At 36.7% G+C, this 20851-nt stretch overlaps 1 protein-coding gene across 28 annotated transcripts in view; it reads left to right on the forward strand.

Annotated features, from left to right (window-relative positions):
- ADGRL3 (adhesion G protein-coupled receptor L3) overlaps window positions 1-20851 on the forward strand; it is a 638839-nt gene that overhangs the window by 517477 nt on the left and 100511 nt on the right. For 19 of the 28 annotated variants that reach the window (XR_005554203.1, XM_039322771.1, XM_039322772.1 and 16 more), the window contains 2 exons: window positions 268-294; window positions 15999-16167. Coding sequence is in view for 27 of the 28 variants with exons in the window: in XM_039322771.1 (XP_039178705.1) it covers window positions 268-294; window positions 15999-16167 (196 nt within the window). In the remaining variant the exon portion in view is untranslated. The remainder of the gene's footprint in view (window positions 1-267; window positions 295-15998; window positions 16168-20851) is intronic. The other 9 variants (XM_039322764.1, XM_039322768.1, XM_039322765.1 and 6 more) reach the window with 1 other exon arrangement.

Here is a 20851-nt window from a genome sequence, read left to right on the forward strand (position 1 = left end):
CTTATTAAAGGCTGTAGAAATGTATTGTTAATTAAACAACATTGGTGATTTTTCCTTGGTTGTTCACATTATTAGTAGGCTGACAAAACATTATCTTTTAATGGCATTAAAAGAGGTTAGTTTTCAACCTGGTTGTCCAATTTTTTTCTCTAGCTTTCTATGATTTGAATTGGAGATGTACTTGTTTGATTGCTTACCTATATGGTACCTTTTTGTCATTATATTCTAATGCTGACATTCTTGTCTTTATGTCTATGCATTCTTCAGCTTTGAGGATAACAGACCCTTCATCAAGTAAGAATGACCTGAATGACTGATAAATTCTATTTATCAGTGTGTTCCCATGAACTGGCTGTCAGATCAGTATTTAAAAATCATTACAGCTTCTGTCATTTGCCTTTGAGAGAGGTAGAAGAGCAAACTGTGAGGGGAAAACTGTAAGGCCTAAAGTTTTATGCTGTATTTATCTTGACTGGCAATTACTTGCACATCTTATTCAATACTATTTATTATAGATTTGAGATAACTTCTCTATTATATTCAGAACATTTATTGTGTTTTAGTTTATACTGGCTGATGCAACTGATTGGCAGGATTCTTTTTAAATGCAGGAGTCCCAATGCTCTTTATTTCATATGAAAAAAGGATCCTAAACTGACAATTTAAAGATACACAGAAATAATTAATCAAAAGTATTTAGATCGCTTATTTACATTTTTTAAAAACTGAAGATTTCTAATAACACCCTTGTATTTAGAACAGCTGATTGTTAAGAGACACAGCAAAATATTAATTATGGGCCTTAGATAATGCACTGCACCACCACCTCAAATCCTGCAATCAGTGGTATTATCTTTGCAAGTGCTACTACTTTACAGTGGACTTTCAGTTTGTTCTTCTGGTGAAGAGTCATTTATGTTCATTTATTTTGTCTCATTCTCATCATTGTCATTCTTTTACACAAGACTGTGAGATGCAGTCTATTACATTGGGTTGTGATTACTATATAAAGTCTAAATCTTAATTATGTATAATTGTTAGCCAGTGTTAAAATATACCAATTTATAACAACATATTATCAGCTGCACTTTTTACATGTGTCAGTTTTACACACAGACACACGACATGGAGAAAATCTTTAATAATGTACTTCCTGCTTGATGTACATCTGTTACAGATTTGATTATACATTTCCTAAATCAATCATCCATCCTTCCTGCATTTAACAAAAGATTAAGAGGAAGATTTTCTACTATATATTTTAGGAACAATAGCAGCCTCAAAGAAAAAAAGTAGAAGAGTTGTTGAATAATTATAGTGCTTTTTGGTAGTGGGTGAGATGAATAAGCTATTAGAAGTTCTAGTGGGTCTTAATTCCTACAATAGATTTTCCTCTCTGCAGGTGGTTGCTTCAATATGCCAGCAGAAGCCTCTACCACTACCATTATTCCAGTGGTAATTGGGTAAATGGAGTGTGTTTAGTTTGGAACCATGGATTCTAGAAGTCAGTGGAAATCTTTAACTAAAAAAAAGATCAATTAATGGGGAAAGTGCAGCAAAAATTGAAAAAACTATTTCCTCAGCTTCTACCTTAGCTGATCTATGTAGTCCTAGGAAGTGCTCATTTCTCTGCCAAAGATTTTTTCCAATAGCATTGATGGGACAAGATCCTTAAAATATAGATTGAGCTAATACTTCTTTCAATAACTTCCATTATTGCCCTTAAATTTTGGATGAAGAGCTAAAGGTGAAATAAAATACTTGTCTAATTCTTGAATGTCCATTGTGGTTCCCTGGACACATTTCTTGGTCCTGCCAAACTCCCACCCCTGTTTGACTGTTCATATGTATTTTTAATTATATTTATTTTTAAGAAACTGGCATCTTACAAAGCCTATGAACAGATCTCCAACATTGTCTTTATTTATAGTATGCCTCAGGTCAGGTATAAAATATACAAATGGGGGGTGAGGGTAGCAGTCATCAGTTTGCCTTCTAAATGTAGAAATGCTTTGAAAATAACTGTGCCCACTGTAACAGTCATTCAGTGAAGCGATAAGACCTCCCTGGAATCTTCCTGTGAAAGGGTCCATTACATGCTCTCAAAATTCCACATGTTCTCACCAACACAAATATATATGGAATCTTGCTCCACATCAACTTCTAAATTCATAATATGGTTGTCATGTGCACTAGAAAATTTCTGATTCACAATCCATTTTCTTAGCAAATGTACTATATGGCCTAGCTGACCTTGTTCATACTTGTTCAAAAAGCTATCCAAGATTGGATTTGGCTAGTACGCAGAGGAGAGACAGCCAGATCAAAAAGCACTAGCAGGAGGCACTGTCAAGCACTTCTATGCTGTTGTCAAGAAAACTACAGGAATATGCCCATGAAGTCTCTCAAAGAGTAAATTTTAGATTTTTATAGGCAATTCTTATCTCTCTTAAAAATTGACAAATTAAAAAATTATATATTTTTTAAAAAATAATCTAAAATGAGATTACAGGAATCATTTTGTTGTATCATTACGTTCCATGCATTTTTAAAAGGGAACTCTGAATGATATTATCTTCATTATTATAGCACCTTGTTGCACTATATAGCTTCTCCTAATTCATTCTACTTAATTACAAATTATTATACTTGTTCAATTTTTTATCCTACATTTATCCTTTTTAGTAATATATCAAAATTACTTTAGATGGTCAGATACCTTAACCCTTAGAATATATACACTACATTGTTGTTTTGCAGTACCTAAAACTCAGCTAAATCAGATTAGTACTTTATTTCAGTCATTGATCAGCCTTAAGCAACATAAGGCATAGAAACATAGTTACATAAGATTAAAAGATGAATATGATATATAAATGGAATAAAGAAATATAAATAAAGCAATAATGGGTGAAAATTTCTTAATTCAAATAAGCCAGTTAGATCTCTGATGCTATTAGCAATAACTCTTCAGTTAAGAAGTTGAGGTTGGCTAGATAAGAAACAAGACAACACATGGATTCCTAGAAACTTTAAATTATTTTTGTACATCAACATAAACAAAAAGTAGAGAAGGGAACTAGGGGATTAGCCATATTGGTCCTAATTCTCACTATCAGGGATGAAATGCTAGAAGGTGTTGAAGCCACGGGAACCTTGGGGGGGGGAGTGATCATGCAATATTGGAATTCAACATTATGCAAGCACAACCAATAGAATACAATCAAACTAGAGTCTTGGACTTCAAAGAGTTAATTTCAATAAACTTAGAGAAAGCTTAGGAAGGATTCCATGGATGAGAAACCCCAAGGGGAAAACAACTCAAGCTTGGGAAGTTTTGAAAAGTGAGATAATAAAAGCCCAGTCTAGCACAATACCAACAAAGAAGAAAAATAACAGCTCTCGAAAGAAACCAGCATGGCTGCATAAAGAACTCTGTGATAAATTGAAAGACAAAAAGGATAAGTATAACAAGTGGAAAGAGAGACACATAACTAAGGCAGAATATCAGCAAATAGCCCGAGCCTGCAAAGATGAAGTGAGGAAAGCTAAGGCTCAAAATGAATTAAGGCTTGTGACAAAAGTCAAAAATAACAAAAAAAGCTTCTTTCAATATGTAAAAAACAAGAAAAAAGTCAAGAAAATGATTGGCCCATTAGTGGGAGAAAGTGGCAAGAAAGTGACAAGCAACAGGGAGAAAGCAGAACTATTTAACTTGTTTTTTGCATCTGTCTTTACATAAAGGGAAAAAACAGTCCAATCAATCAAAAACATACCCTAAAAATGGATTAGATAGTCAAGAAAATGGTAAGTGAGCACCTGTCCAACATAGATGAGTTCAGATCACCAGGACCAGATGGATTACACCCCAAGGTTCTCAAGGAACTGGCAGATGTGGTCTCAGAACCACTGAACTATATCTTTCAAAGATCCTGGAGCATTGGGGAACTACCAGAGGACTGAAAAAGAGCTGATATAGTTCCCATCTTCAAAAAAGGAACAAAAATGGATCCAGGAAATTACAGATCTATCAGCCTGACCTCAATACCTGGGAAGATTCTGGAAAAGATAATCAAACAACGAACACCTAGAGGCAAACAAAGTCATTACCAAAAGCCAACATGGGTTTGTCAAAAACAGATCATGCCATACAAATCTTATCACATTCTTTGACCAAGTGACAAAATTAGCGGACCAGAGGAATGCTGTGGATATATTTTATTTGGACTTCAGTAAGGCATTTGATAAAGTAGATCACAACCTACTACTTGATAAGATAGAAAAATGTGGGTTAGACAGTATCACCACCAGATGGATTCATAGCTGGCTGGCTGGCCATACTCAGCGTGTAGTCCTCAATGGAACTGCATCTACATGGAGGGAAGTGAGTAGTAGAGTGCCCCAGGGCTCTGTTCTGGGCCCAATGCTCTTCAACATGTTCATCAATAATTTGGATGAGGGGATAGATGAGGAACTCATAAAATTTGCAGATGACACCAAGCTGGCAGGAATAGTCAACACTCCAGAAGACAGACTTAAGATACAGAAGGATCTTGACAGACTTGAACACTGGGCCCTATCTAACAAAATGAAATTCAACGGTGAAAAAAGTAAGATTCTACATTTAGACAACAAAAAACCAAATGCACAGGTATAGTATAGGGGGTACCTTGCTCAATAGTAATAATTGTGAGAGGGATCTTGGAATCCTAGTGGATAATCACATAAATATGAGCTAGCAATGTGCTGCAGCTGCCAACAAAGCCAACACAGTGCTAGACTGCATTAATAGAGGGATAGAATGAAAATCACATGAAGTGTTAATACCACTCTAAACTTGGAATACTGCATCCAGTTTTGGTCACCACGATGTAAAAAAGATGTTGAGACTCTAGAAAGAGTACAGAGAAGAGCGACAATGATGATTAGGGGACTGGAGGCTAAAACATACAATGAACGGTTGCTGGAATTGGATATGTCTTGTTTAATGAAGACAAGGACGAGGTGAGACATGACAGCAGAATTCCAATATCTCAGGGGTTGCCACAAAGAAGAGGTAGTTCTCCAAAGTGCCTGAAGGCAGGACAACAAGCAACGGATGGAAACTAATCAAGGAGAGAAGCAACCTAAAACTAAGGAGAAACTTCCTGACAGAACAATTGATCAATGGAACAACCTGCCTCCAGAAACTGAATGCTCCAACACTGGAAGTCTTTAAGAAGACTTTAAGAAGAGATTGGACAGCCATTTCTCTCAAATAGTATAGGGTTTCCAGTCTGAGCAGGCGGTTGGACTAGATGACCTCCAAGGTTCCTTCCAACTATTATTATTATTATTATCAATCATCGCACAGTCAGCCAGATGTTCAGACTGGATTTGGCATTTTGTCTACCTATCGAGTCCTTACCCAGGACCTGGGATAGGCAGATGTGGATGTTTGATGGTATTACAGGTATCGTCGCAGGATGGAAGCAGTTCCTAATAAGGCCGCCTTTTGCAATTGACTAATAGCGAATTTGTCAATGCCAATGGTGTTCAAGTGGTGCTCCAGTTGTTTTGGGATTGCACCCAAGGAGCCTATGACTATTGGTACTACCCTTGCTTGCTTTTGCCACAGTCTTTCTATTTCTATTTGTAGGTCTTTGTATTTTGTTATCTTCTCCAGTTCTTTCTCTTCTATTCTGCTGTCTCCAGGCACTGCCACGTCCACTATCCAGACTTTTTTGTCTTTCTTATCGACAATTGTTAAGTCTGGGGTGTTATGTTGCAGGTGCTTGTCTGTTTGAATTCTGAAGTCCCAGAGCAGTTTAATTTTATCATTTTCTATGACTTTCTCTATTTTATGATCCCATTATTATTATTATTATTAATAATATTATTATTATTATTATTATTATTATCTGTTCAGGCCCTACTCCCGTGGTGGCGAACCTGTGGCACACGTGCGCCTCTCTGTGGGCACGTGCGCCGTTGCCCCAGTCCTAGGCCTTCAGCTGGGTTTTATAAAACCTTTTCGCTTTAGGCCTCTGTTGCCATGTGCAAAAATAAAAGGTTCAATCAATCAATCAATTTCAACTTCTCTCGCAAAGTTGGAACTGATTGATTGAACTTTTTAGTCCCACCCAGTCTGCCGTTACCACTACAGCCCCACCCAGCCAATTGGCCACACCCACCCAATGAGCTACACTCACCCGGCACCTGACGATACATAAGTGGGTTTTGGGTTGCAGTTTGGGCACTTGGTCCCTAAAAGGTTCGCCATCACTGCCCTACTCATACTAAACAAACCAAGGTGCGATTATTTTGAGTTTCTTTCTCATACTTCCTTCTATTGCTAGACTGTGACAAACACTAGAAAACTTTTCTCCAAGTCTCTCCATAATGCCTTCCTTTTTCTTTCCCCCTTAATGACTCTCTTCTACAAGGTCAGCTCTATATTTTTTACAAGTAACCATCATAAATTATAACTAGAAACAGATAAAAAGTTAACAGTTACTGTTATTGTTAAACTATAAACAATTTTAATCAAATCAAAATATACCTACTGAGATCCTGCCAAATCTTTCTGGCTGTTAAACAGAAGTTGACAATTTTATAAGAGAATGCATCACTCTGGCCAGCTAAAAGATAATTGAGATAAAAACATTCAGAACAGCCTGGATATAAGTTAATAAATTTACAACACAGATGTGTGTGAGCTTCTGTTTCAATGGCTTCTGATTTATAGTGACAAATCCAGGGCTTTTTTTTATCATAAAACGACCAGAACGGAGTTCCGGCACATTTTTTGGATGGAACTTGTAGGGTAGACAAGGCAAGTTGTATGACGTGTGTGAGTTCCGGCATCTTTTTTTTTTTTTTTTTTTTTTTTTTACAAAAAAAGCACTGGACAAATCCATTCAATGTATGAGGTTTTCTGGAATTCCAGAAGACTGCAGTTTGCAAGGCATTACATTGTATAAAATCCAATTATTTCATGCTTAATAAAAGTAGTATGATGACAAAAAGCATCATATTGATTGCTCCTCTTCCCCATTGTGCACACTGACAATGAAGCAACACATTATCATTCATGTAGTCTAATATGTCACCAAGAAGGTAAAATATAAAACAGTAGAAGTGATATCTAATTTCTAATAGGAAGATCAGTTTGAAGGCTCATTCAAATAGCCCTTCCAACTGCAACTGGAAAATGCTTTACTAATCATTCTTTAAGGACAGAGCTTTCATCTCAACCAGAGTTAATTTGCAGTTCATCTATACTGAAATGAGGCTTCCCAACAAAGCTGGTGAGAGCAGGAAGCCTCTTCCATCTCTTGGAGGAGGTTTGATTGATGGCTAAGCCTGTGAGTCTAACCGTTTGTCGAAACTCACATCCTCTGCTGACCCCCATTCACATTAGGGAAAGCAGCTGGTGATGTCGCTCTCTCATCAGGAATTCCAAGGATCACTTTCCTTAATGTATTCCCTATTAAAGCTAAAGAGGCAGAAAGAGCTAGACTGTTGAGACGGAACAAGTGATGCTAGAATGTTTTGTGCCATCTCATAGGCTGTCCATAACACCGTATGCCTGAGAATAGAAACATGTACCCAGACATTTGGTAGGTTACCCATCAATAGATGTGTTCAAGAGAAGCCTAGCCAGAAGTGCCTTAAGTCTGGTTTCCTGTACTGGACTTAATGATCTAGATCCTTCCTATTCTATGATTTTGTGAAGAAGAAGAGGAAAATCCAAACTTGTTACTACAGGAACACGAATAATCAATATACAAAATCATCTATTCAGATTTAAACCTTTATACACAGATGATTAGTCTGGCTAAAACACATATGCTGTTGGAGGACTATGGTCCTGCTCCTTCATTGCTACATAATGCGCAGCCCTTTGTCTTTTCTTTTCTACTAGAAATTAACACACCAGCTAACTACTTCTTTCTGGGATCTTCATTTCCATGTAAGATATGAGCTTCTCTTTCTCCTAGTCACCAGTTACAAGCAGATCTCTTCCTTTGAATAAAAAAATATGAAATTCATAAAATGTTTATAAATCGAGGAACTTTGATCTGTGACCCTTAACCCTGTTTCTGAAAATTTTGTGAATGTGGGAGCTTCATGTAAGGCTGCAAGTGTCTTATATTCTGTCAGCCTTATCAGGTAGATTAGACAGAAAACATGACATGATCAGCTAATTCTACTTTATTGTTAAAGGTTAAAGATATCAACAGAATCTTGCACGTTTGAAAGTCCAATTCTCCCATCTCCTCTACCCCCAAGATATTAGGGAGGGTCTCTTCTGAACTCTAGCCTGCCCACTATCCAGCTGTGGACTATGCTCTCTCTTATCTGACCACTTCCTAGGCAGCATTTCTGGGCCCAATCCCCTGAGGTCTGTCCCATGTAAATTTTGCCTATTTTTGCCTTGATAAGTGTTGAGTCCTTGGCGAAAAGCAGACGCGAGAAGCAGTTGTAGTTCTCAGGTTTCCTTTTATTCTGTGTTCAGCTTACAAGTGAAGGCTTCAGCAACGCCCAAAAGCTCCTAGCCTCTTATATAGGCAGTTCCCAGGTAAATGTGTTACTTTTCCCGCGCCAGCACCCGCGCATGCGCACAGGCGCTGGCGACAGCCTGTCTGGTCCCGGGCAGCTTGCACCTGCCCGGGACTGCCTGCAAACGCCCCGAGCCCGTTTGCAAGGCTCGGGACATAACAATAAGATCAAGATATTTGACTCTATTTCTCTACGGTTTCTGTTTCAAATTGTCTTTTCTAACAGTCTCATTCAGCCTTGTTATCTTGGTTGTGATTCTGACACTATGATGATTATCAAAGTGGAATATGCAGACTGTGTTTGCATCAGAGAAAAATTTTCTATAAAATAAGGAGAATTAGAGTACAGTTTATTCTCAGATATGAAACCAGGATTTATAATTAGTTGTGCAGGCCCAGGGCATAGGTGAGAAAAGCTTTCAACAGAATAAAATGGGTTTGAACCATTTTTGTGTATCTCCCTGTTGCCTTGTGAATAGTTGATACTGATTGTCATATGAATAAATTTATTCTTCTAAGCAAATTGTGCAAACTTTTCTCCCATGATCAGTGAGGCCTTGTTATTAATTTATCAGGGCATTTTTATCTAACTATTATGTTTTCTAAAACAATTGATGAGAATAGAAGATTGGCTGTTGTAGTCTGAGAATGATGGAATTACAGTCTATATCAACTACCGTAAATGCCGGCGTATAAGACGACTTCTGCGAGCGCTGAAATCGGCGCCAAAGACCGGGGTCGTCTTATACGCCGAGTCGTCTTATACACCAGAAATACTGGTAGTTTCCGACATATAAGACGATGTTCTAGGAATGCGGCCCGGCTATAAAGACGGGGGTCGTCTTATACGCCGGGTCGCCTAATACGCCGGCATATACGGTAAATGCTTCTGGCCTCTAAATTCATAAATATTAAATTGGAGTTAATATTTACTCCAATTCTCTTCCAGATTCCTGGCACTGGAGCAAGAATTAGTGAGTTTTTATTTACTAGAAAAGTTTATTCTTCTGGCAAGAATCACAAACAGACAGACAGCTACAAAAATTTAAAGAGTGCAAATAGTTTTATACATTCTATGCATTTAATGATGCCTAATTCATCTTTTCTTCAGTACTTTGTGCTACATTGCACATAATACTGTAACAATTCTGTCAACATAGAGAATTAATATATGTAATGTTATACATCTCTCTCTCTGCAAAGAATAGGTTAAATCTAGTGGGCATGCTATGTGAATGTCTTGTACGAAGTCTACTATTGCTTTGAGTCAGCAGAAGTAATATGTTGAAAAAAAGTGATCGGAAATAGTTTTTGAAGCAGCCATTTCTGTTTCATTTATTCTAAAAGTCAAATTAAGCTTGAATCAGATAACACTACTGGTTATCACAAAAAATATCCGCTACTATAGTTGTTTTCCATAGATAATATGCAATACAGGGGTAATATCTTATAATGTGGAGAATCCCTTAGCATCTTGTTGCTATAATTCAAAACTTTTGAATTATATCAGGGGAACCAATGACCTGAGACATGTGTATAGCTGGAATGATTCTAGCCATAAGCTGCAGCTCTCCTACATGATCTGGAAAAAATATATCCTTGCCTTTTCCATTATCTATTAGATATTAACTATGTAATCTCAAGCGTCTCTGCCTTTTCTGAATCCAGCTTGCACACCTGTTATTTCACGGTCCATATATTGATAACATTTGGATTAAAAGATATGGAATACGATCTTGCTAGCATGTGAGCTACGTGCAATTGATTCATAGTTTGAGCATTCTTTAATACTGCCCATTTTGATATTAGAATATAAAGCAATCTTTCCAAGTCCCTTTGTCTTTTCCATACCTGCCTATAAACCACAAGTAAAACCTCATACTACTGTAAGATTGTTCAAAGTTCTGCTGGTATTTTACCAATTCTTGCCATCTCGTTATTAGCGATCTTTTCTCATACTTGACTTCACTTTCCAGACTGTCTTTTTCTAGAATATCTGGGTCTAGTTCAGGGATAAAACTTTCATATGTATTCATGACTTGGACATTTGTTCTCTATAGTTTTTTTTTATAGCATCTCTTCTTTAAAACTTTTTTTTAAGTAAATCTTTGCCTTTGTTTTTTATTGTGCCTATTTTTGCATAAAGGTTTCCCTCCACTGCTGTATTTTTCACACATAAATCTCTTGTCATTCCTATTTGATTGTTATTTTTCTGCACTATTGATTTAACTGAATTATCTTGCTGTACTCAGAAACCTTGTATTTATTCAGGTAAATTTTCCTCTTGTTTTTTGCCTGTTGCTTTCTCCTGTTCTTCTCCTGTTCAGCTATATTCAGCAGAACAATTGACAGCTATTTCACTTTCTTTTGCTTTTCTATTTTGGAATATTTTTGTTTGCTTTATCCTCAATAATGTCATAAATTTCAGAGCAGAATTCTTTGGGCACCCTATTCATCGAGTTAAATCAAATAAATGTATTTATAACCACTACATATAAAATGTTGCTGAGGTCATGTTAGGTTTGACTGATAATTTTGTTTTCTTTAATATCAATTCTGCAAGAAGTTCAGGATCTAAGCTACAGTCAATTTGATAAGGTCATAGTTTCTCCATCTTGATTTGCATTGTATATAATTAATTAATTGTGGTGTTGTCCATATAGTGATGTCCATGTTTAGCGTCATCTTTTAGGTTGTTGGAAGAAGGCATTTCTGATAAACACAGAATTTTCTAGGCACAATTCCATTAATATATTTCTTTCATTTTGTACACCATGGCCAAATATTTTACTTCTTATTATCATTTGATTTCCAACTTTAGCATTCCAGTTTCCTATAATTTTTTTGTTCAGTTGGAATCTTTCACTTCCTCTGTATCTATGGGTGAAGCATAGATTTAAATCATATTGATTGGCTTTTCTTGGACCTGAATCAAGATCACTCTATCATTCTATCAGAGTTGTATCCTAGCACTGATGGCTACTTTATTTCTTCTATGATTTTCTTGTCTGAGGTAGAAGATTTGATTGTTTTTGTATGTAAAGTGACTTATTACAGCGAGTTCTAGAATATCAAACTTCAGTTTTGGTATTTAATAACATAAGGTTTGTCCAGGTTCATGGCTATAATGATGGTATAAATAATTGTGCAGCATCAAACCTTTATCTTTGGTCACATCAGCAGCGAGGTTTCTTTTCAGATTTAATTCAAAAGAAACAATGCCACTCTCCTAGTTGCTCTTTTTCCCTATAGCCCTCTGGAAACTTTCTGTCTCTGGGGGATCATCTTCCAATATCATGTTGACATTAACTTAGGTGTTAAATGCACATTTGTTTTCTTGACAGATTACTGAAGTGGATTACTTCCATCCTCCAGTGGATCATATTTACTCTGATCCCTTGGCAATTATGAGTAAGCCTTCTGGGAGTATACAGCTTCAGCAGTATAGCTCATGGTTTCATTTATACAAGTTTTTTACTACTAAAAAGCAACAGTCCATGAAGAGGGCCGCCTTATACAGGCCTCAGCATCTTCTGCAAGCTGCTATGTTCTTTGATGAAAGCAAGCACTCCCACAGATCAAGTTTTTTCCTGGGCAAAAATATTGATTCCATAGTCTGAAGACAAAACTCAAATTATTATTATTTGCAGTAGCAACACGGATCAAAATTTTTTAAAAATTGCAGTGTCTGTGATTCTATAGTCACATGGGGAGCACCTATCTGGATTTTTATTTCATTTCCTATAGCAATTCTGTTTCCAGATGGCTTTCCAACAAGACTCCTAATATCAAAAATTTCTGGGGGAGCAAACTGCACAATTAGTCCTTACATCTGGAGGACTTAGAAGCAGGAATTTCCAAAACTGCTGAGTGATTCAAACTTTCTGACACTCATTAATTTTTAATAAAATGGCTGGAGATTTTTCATTAAAAAAATATTAACTTAGTTTATTTAAGGAATATAAATGGCCTTATAGTTCTTTTGCAAATTTTCTAGTAGAAATTTCATTCCTGCTTGTGTGGCTTCCTCCTTTTCTTATAAGATAGTATCTGTTGGGCATATTCACTGCTTAGAAGCTCATTTCATTACAGATATACAGATTTATTCATAGACACACAAACACAGAGAGGGGGTGAGAGAAAGAGGAGGAGAAAGGAGGAGGGAGGAAAGAAAGAGAGAGAGAAGGATTATGCATAATATTTATTAGACTTCCTATGAGAAAATTTAGAGATGCATTCCATCATTATAGTAATATTCTCAGGCATACAGTTTGTATCACTGGTAAAACTTCTCATGGCCCATGAAAACTAGTGAGACAGCAGGATACTGTTAAAAATCATTACTTTCCATGATATTTCAGGATTACTATTCTTTGAATAATCAAATATTCCTTGATAATCTCATATTTGTCCTGAACTTCCAAATAGAAAATAAAATTATCTTCCATTTTATTTTGTCACACTGCATAATTCATTTAATGCATTCTAGAATCATATAGTCTCTCATATCTGGGTTGCAAAAATCTGAACAATCTCTAATTTGCAGCACAGAAGCATAGATGGCATCTAATGGTCATCTGAATTTTTGCATATTTCTATGATTGTTCTACATAATTTCAAACCACATGGGTCTATAACAGTTCCAATAGCTGCTAATTCTTGCATCTGAATTCTCTCACTACTACTTTGTTATCTATGAACAGTATAAATTTTAAATTGCTTTTGCTGCACCCACAGTCCTATTGCTCCTATTTCTTTCATTTCTAATTCAGTGAAAATGTTGAATAACTTTGGTATTAATCAAACAAATTTCTGGTTTCTAAGTTGATCCAATAACTGTTACTGTATATCCCACAATATTCCTGGTAGTTTACCCACCTTTAGACTCCATGAACCTATTGCTAATACAGGAATGCTTTGTCTACTCACTGAAATGGCCTACTATAGACTTGAAGTATTCTCCTGTACACAGAATGGAACTATCCTGGATCAGGCTAATCCACAAATTATATACTGCAACCTCCTATAGTTAAAAAAAAACTCTAACAAATTATCTGATTAATTTGAGTCAAAGTAGCTATGATGTTCATAGTCATATAATATTTTATAACCCAAATTCCACCACCAAGGAAAATGGTAGATCACTTACCACTACTACGTTTCTGTCACCATTATTTTCCTGATCTTTTTCGTTCATTTAGGGACAGTTTTTTTAAAAAATGGAATGTGTGTAGGGGCTCAATCTTTCTAAATTCTTCCGAAGAGTATTCAGAGGCCTTTTAAGTATGTGCCTAGAAATTCTTCCTTTGAATTTTGTAGTGATAAACACTGAATGCTTCTTTACTTATTCATGTGTTATTAACAACATTTGTATATGCTTCATATTCTGAAAACCTGAACTGTTTTCAATAAATAGACAAGTATGAAGTTAAACAGATCATAAACAGAATAGAAACAGAATAAAAACAATGCAGCCCCTCTCCAAATATTAGTGGAGCTAATGGCTAAGAAAGTCAATTATATTAAGCCAATGTTTCAAAGATGCCTAAACACAGGGGCCAGCATCATAAGAGAGAAAGTCATTCCAGAGAACAGGTGCCTTGCAGGAAAACCTCCACCAACTGTCAAGCTTCAGATTGCAGAGCAAAGAACAGAGCTTCGCTGGAGAATTGTATTGTTGATACCTGGGGATATTTAATTGTTTCAGTTTAGTAATACCAGCTCTCTGGGTGAGTACTAGGCCGGCAATCAGTGCAGAGATACATTCATGATAATGTTCCCTATTCAGGAGACTAGATGATGAATTGTAGGTTCCAGAATATTCCAAAGGAAAGCCCTAGAATGTGGATAATATTAATGAGTTTTGAAGTTACTGATGCCTGAATCTGTCTAGCCAAGCTATTTTTAATCAACAATGGGCTCCACAAAGATCACCTGTTCAAGCAGCAATGACAGATCTAGGAAGCCCTTCAGAATAGGAACCTGTTCCTTCAGAAGTCCACAATTCCATCCAGAATACCTTCAATTCCTATTCCTTCCCAGGAGCCACTGACTCACAATGCTTGTGTTCTATTGATGTGGCTTTTACAGTATCTGTTTTCCGTTATTGCATTCAAGCAACAATTTAAGACTTGCATGACCTGTCATGATTCTGAGATCATCAAGTAATAGAGCTGGGTTGACACCTCACCCCAAATGTTCTCATTACTGTATCAAGCCACTTTATAGACATCATAGATGACAATGTAAGTAAATTGAGGCATTCCACATAAAGACTGTCAGGAGGCCAAACTACAGTGCTGTGTCCCAATGCTAGGACTACAAAGTGCTCCAGCAGTTCCGAATCCATAGAGCCAATACAGGTTGACACTGTAATTAAATATAGCAGAGAAATCCCACAAGAGAACAGATTGAAAGCATTTTCAGAATAGAAAAGGGAGGTGATGAATGACATTCACGTATTACGATATCAGAATGCAAATTTTGACCATTACATAGTGGTGTGTGCTGTTACATTGATATATAACTTTCATGTAGACACAAGAAAAAAAATTCAGTTGTACTATAACATCATGACAAACATTTTGTCATTTTGGCACTATGGAACACAGTTGTTGGTATGTCCATACCATGTCCATAATGATTATGTTCCTCTCACAGGAAAGTAATCCAACACAGTAGCCAAGGGAGATCCTCTTATAATTAGGCCAGAACAGAACCCAGACTGAAGTGGATCTAGAAAATCAGTACTTATTAATAATTATTAATACACCATTTTGGAATTTCTCCTTTTAAAAAACAAGCAATGCTTACAACAATATAGTTGGGCAAAATTTATTTTGAAAGTTGGCTAGGTTATATTTAAATTTTGGTTCAGGTTATTTAATATATAATTCACTTGAAAATACATTTTGCAAAGAATTTTGGAGCCAGCTAACTGCAGAAAATATACAAAATATATAAAGCCATCTGCTAGTGTTCCACTATTACACTTTTTCAAAATAATAGGACTGTTGTTCTCTTAATTGTCCTTCAATATCATGAAGCTATAACATTAGGCATGTAAGGGATGGAGGCAAATTTAAAATATTTTTTTATTTTCCTCTACAGTGTCATATATCTCTATATTTTATTACATCTGCACTGCTCTGCACAAAAACATTTGCTAAAAGCCTGTTTTTCTAGAGAGGCATTTTCATGCTCATGACATTTTCCATCTATATATTTTCTTCAGATTATGAATTTGATAATAAACTGCATTGAATCCAAAAAATTCATTTCTCACAAATATTCACATTCTGCCTTTCTTTTCATCAAAGAATAATTTAAAATACTGTTGTGTTCATTGAATTGTTTTCTTTATCAGTCAAATACACTTCTTTTCTGTCCTTTCTTCTTTCCTTCTTTCTTTCTTTCTTTCTTTCTTTCTTCCTTTCTTCCTTCTTTCCTTGACAGGTCATGGGTTATAGGTGCAATAGCTCTGCTCTGCCTATTGGGACTCACCTGGGCCTTTGGACTTATGTATATTAATGAAAGCACGGTGATCATGGCGTATCTCTTCACCATTTTCAATTCTCTGCAGGGAATGTTTATATTCATTTTCCATTGTGTTCTCCAAAAAAAGGTAAGGACGATGCGATGTTGATTTTGATGGTGGTGGAGGTGGTGGTGGTGGTGATGATGGATATTTTAAATAAAGCAAATCAGGGGTTTAATAGCCTAATAACTACAACATTTTTTTATATACAGGGTCTTATATTTTGCACTTGTTGTGGTTTGGTTTTGAACTGGTTTGCCTGACAATAGAATGTGTCTGAACTCATGATAAAAATGAGTAGTTATTAGTGATCATGGAGCTTTTCATTAAATGTACATTATTTAGAAATACATTTAAAAAATAATCCCTTTGAATTTCTCTTTGAATAGTATTATTCCAATTGATTTTACCCTGGCAGCAGTGTGGCACTAAAATCTACAGCTTTTCAGGAGGTAGAATATTGATCTGGTTTTTGTGGTAAAAGAGCTTTTGTGATAAAGGAGAGCCAATTTGGTGTAGGTACTAGGCTAGAAACTAGGAGACCCTGAGTTCCAATGCTGCTTTAGCCCTGAAAGCCAGCTGGATGACGTTGAGCCAATCCCTCTCATCTCACAGGGTGGTTGTTGCCAGGAAAATAGAAGGAGGAAGGTGTGTTTCCTGCCTTGAGTTATTTGTAAAAATAATAAAGGTGGGATATAAATAGGTAATGAAGTATTTTTGAAGAATTTGCTTTTGGCAGATATTAGTACAAGCTGATTTCATCTGCTCCATCCAGATAAACATAGAGGTGGGGATTTTATTAGCCATCAAACAACATAAATTTTCAATTTCAGTTTATCAGGATCAAAAATTAGCCAAAAGAACTTGCATTTCATTGAACATAATATTGGTATACATTAAAATATAGAACTTGAGGTGAAAAATATATTTTGAACTATGTGTTTTGAGACTAAGTAGTCCCTAGAAATCTTCTTTAAAATTATAGATCCATCTCTTGTACAGGTGGATACAGAAAATTATAGGCCAGAGAGTTTTAACGCATCCTGGATAAATTGGCATAATGCAATAAAGTAATTATTATTAATAAAATCTTGCTAAACAGAGTTTTTCTAATGTTAATCTTACTTCACAGCATTTAAAATGGCTTTGAATGTCAACAGACATATAAATGGGTGCAATCTATGTAAGTTAATTTTATCCATTGGAATTTGAATTGGTTGTTTCCAAGTTGTTCCAGTGATTCAAGGTTTAGGCTTCAAAAAGACTTTAACAAAGTCTTTCACTAAGACTCTAGAGTAAATTTAACATCATTGGGATAAAAGGAGAGTTTTAATTTGATTCTTCTGAGTAACTGGACTCAGTGACTTGTGGGTTCTTTCTAACTCTTTGATTCATTGAAGTCCTTTAATGGATTGCTAACTGATTAAAGAACAGGGAGCAGAAAGAAGGAATTAATGGATAATTTTCATAAGGTGGAAGTATCCAAAGTGAGGTCTCCTAAGGATTTGCAGTGAGATTGCTTTTTAATATATTCATAAACCACCTGGAATTACAGATGAGCAATATGGCATACATCTCGAAAATTAATCTTTCCAGCCTGGAAAAGGGACTTTAAAATGGCAAATGTAATTCACCCTAAGCAAGCAGCAAGTGATGAAATACCATCCAGGGCCTTAAAATTCATGGCAATGTACTGTGCAGCAGCATGGAACCTTTAGAGGATTAGAAGCGTTTCTCCAATGCTTCCTGGAATGGCAATATGTCCACAGAATAAAATGCACGTTGAGATGGTCATTGCAGGTAGTGAAGAAAAGAAAAAGCAAACATTTAACATCGACAGGATGAGAAAAGTGCATGTGGAAGCAGGAGTTTGGCAGGGAGATTAGCAAGGGAATTCAAGGGGGAGACCCTTTTGGAGTGTGTACTCTTTTCTTTTTCTTTCCGTCTGTCTTCTTTCAGTCCACTCTAGTCTTCATCTAGAATTTCTTTGCACTCAATGCCACAGGAAGCAAATAGTAAAGATTTCTGTGCGAGTTTTGGCTAGGAGAGTTCATAGGGAAGGATCCAAGCTACGTGGACAATGACCTGAAAAATAGATAGAATGGACACCTTTCTGCCTGGACTATACTTAAAGGATTGGAGGAAGAGGAAGAGCTTGGATGAGAAAGCAAAGAGGCTTAGAAAAGAGTTTCTAAATTGACATGTATAAGAGAAAATAAGACAGGATAGCTGAAGTTCTCAAGAATTAGCACAGATAAAAAAAATTATGAGAGGAATGAAAGACAATGGAAAAGACAAGCATATGGAAAAATCAAGGTGATTAGGATGCAATTTGTGCTTTGTTGTTAGTTGTGAAGTCGTGTCCGACCCATTACGACCCCATGGACAACGTTCTTCCAGGCCTTCCTATCCTCTACCATCTTCTGGAGTCCATTTAAGCTCACGCCTACTGCTTCAGTGACTCCATCCAGCCATCTCATTCTCTATTGCCCTCAATCTTTCCCAGCATTAGGCTCTTCTCCAGTGAGTCCTTCCTTCTCATTAGGTGGCCAAAGTATTTGAGTTTCAAATTCAGGATCTGGCCTTCTAAAGAGCAGTCCGGGTTGATCAATTCTAGGACTGACCAGTTTGATCACCTTGCAGTCCAGGGGACTTGCAGTCCAGGGGACTTGCAGGAGTCTTCTCCAGCACCATAGTTCAAAGGCCTCAATTCTTTGGCACTTAGCCTTTCTTATGGTCCAACTTTCACAGCCGTACATTGCTACTGGGAAAACCATGGCTTTGACTATACGTACTTTTGTTGGCAGGGTGATGCCTCTGCTTTTTAGTATGCTGTCTAGATTTGCCATAGCTTTTGTGCTAGTGCAACTGAAAAGTGAGTACAAGGCTGTCCCTAAAGGAGGACCAATAGTCACTTGAAGAATGTATGACATAACACTTTCAGAAGTCCCTGAGCCCTTATGGGAAAAAGAAATCCAGAAGGATCACAGAAAGAAAAGGCATCTCATGATGTTAACCTTCGAAGGCAGACAAGACTAGGAAACCAATGCCATGTAGACCAGTACTACCTTTATTGAAATCTTACAAGTCTGAATGCACTTCCTCTTCCCTTCTTTTCCCTTCCCTTCCCTTCCCTTCCCTTATCTTTATGTGAACTAGGCAGTGGCTTGTCTGAAATGTTTTACCCTAGTTACATTCTTGGCTCAGGTTCAGGCCTCTTTTATCTAACCATTGCCTTGGTAGTGGTGTGTCCTTCAAGGCCATTCCTTCTGTCATCTGCACAATAGATGATTTCTTATTAAGGTGGGCCAAAAATGTGCAAACCGAATAAGAGAATGCAGAGAAGTAGGGTTTTCCAGGTACTTTTGTATAGGATGTATTGGTGAACTTATCCAAAATATTTAAATGTTAACTATCCTTCTTTCTAATATATGTGAGGACAAATCACCTGCTCAGAGAGACACTTAAAGAGAGACACTATGAGGCCTTGGCCAGAAAGGTTAAGGAATTGGGAATGCAGGTAATTTTGCCATTAATCTTTCCAGTTGAGAGTCATGATACAAGAAAAAAAAGTAGATCTCACAAGTCAACAACTGTATATGCAAACAGGAATTGATGAGAAGGGCTTGAATTCTGGGACAGAGGCCTGTAGTAACTTCATGAAGGACTTCTGAGAAGAGATGGAATACATTGTGCAAAAACTGAGAAAAGTCCTTGGATAGGCATCTCAACATTTTCATTGGAAAAATGTTAAATTAGGGGGAAAGTGGGAGGAAAGTAAAAGCCCAGAACTGAATTAGCAGCTAAGAACTCAGGCCAAAGAATCAAAACACAAAGAGAGTAGAATAGACATAGCAAAAGAAGGAACTCAAAACATCAAATGGTTCTACCCTAGTGCACAGGTATAGGGAAATATACAGTGAGAACAAAAGACCTTAACTCAGGAAGACAAATATGATAGGACAGGCATTATTGAAAGTTGGAGGGATACTTAGGCACACAGCACTCGAATGTTATACTTTATTCAAAAGAAGGAGATTTGATAAAAAGTGTGGGAGTGTTACACTGTATATAAAGAAAAAAAAAATGCAGAGAAATTCAGGAATCCTTTTGAAAGTATTTGAGCAAGAATAAAAGTAGAGAGAAGCAAAAGTGATACCATGATAACTTTGGGGGGAGGGTTGTTAAAGAGAATTACCTGAGCAGACAGAAGATACAGATGAGGTATTTCTGCATCAGATGAACAATCTTTCAATGAGGCATACAATAGTGATAGTGGAGGGTTACAATTGTCTTATCACCTTCTGGAAATCTATATCTGCCCGGAAATCATTTCTTGTCCTCTCTTACTACCAACCTCATTTGTGAGATGGTGGAAGAAAAAACAAGGGGCTCCACTATCCTGGATCTAATCTCTTGCCACAGGGAAGAAATGGATGAAGTCTGTAGACTGAACAACAACCTAGGGAGGTATATTGTCTCCCTGGAGCAAAAATAAAAAATATGACTGAGAGCATTACTAAAATAATCAAGCCCATAGATTACTATCCCTTTCTTCTCTTTCGTGTGGGGACAAATGATAGAACAATGAAGCTGAAAACAATATTATCTGCACTTCCAATGACAGATCAACATCCAATGAGGGAACAAAGGATTTTAGAAATAAGCCACTGGCTTAAGGAATGGTGCCATCAAGAGAACTTCAGATTCGTAGACTACAGACTGCATTACCTACAAATACTGCATCAAATGGGAGATCAAACAGGTTCCT

This window comes from Crotalus tigris, unplaced genomic scaffold (genome assembly GCF_016545835.1).
Source record: "Crotalus tigris isolate CLP2741 ecotype Arizona unplaced genomic scaffold, ASM1654583v1 scf7180000024124.1850442, whole genome shotgun sequence".
Lineage (NCBI taxonomy): Eukaryota > Metazoa > Chordata > Lepidosauria > Squamata > Viperidae > Crotalus > Crotalus tigris.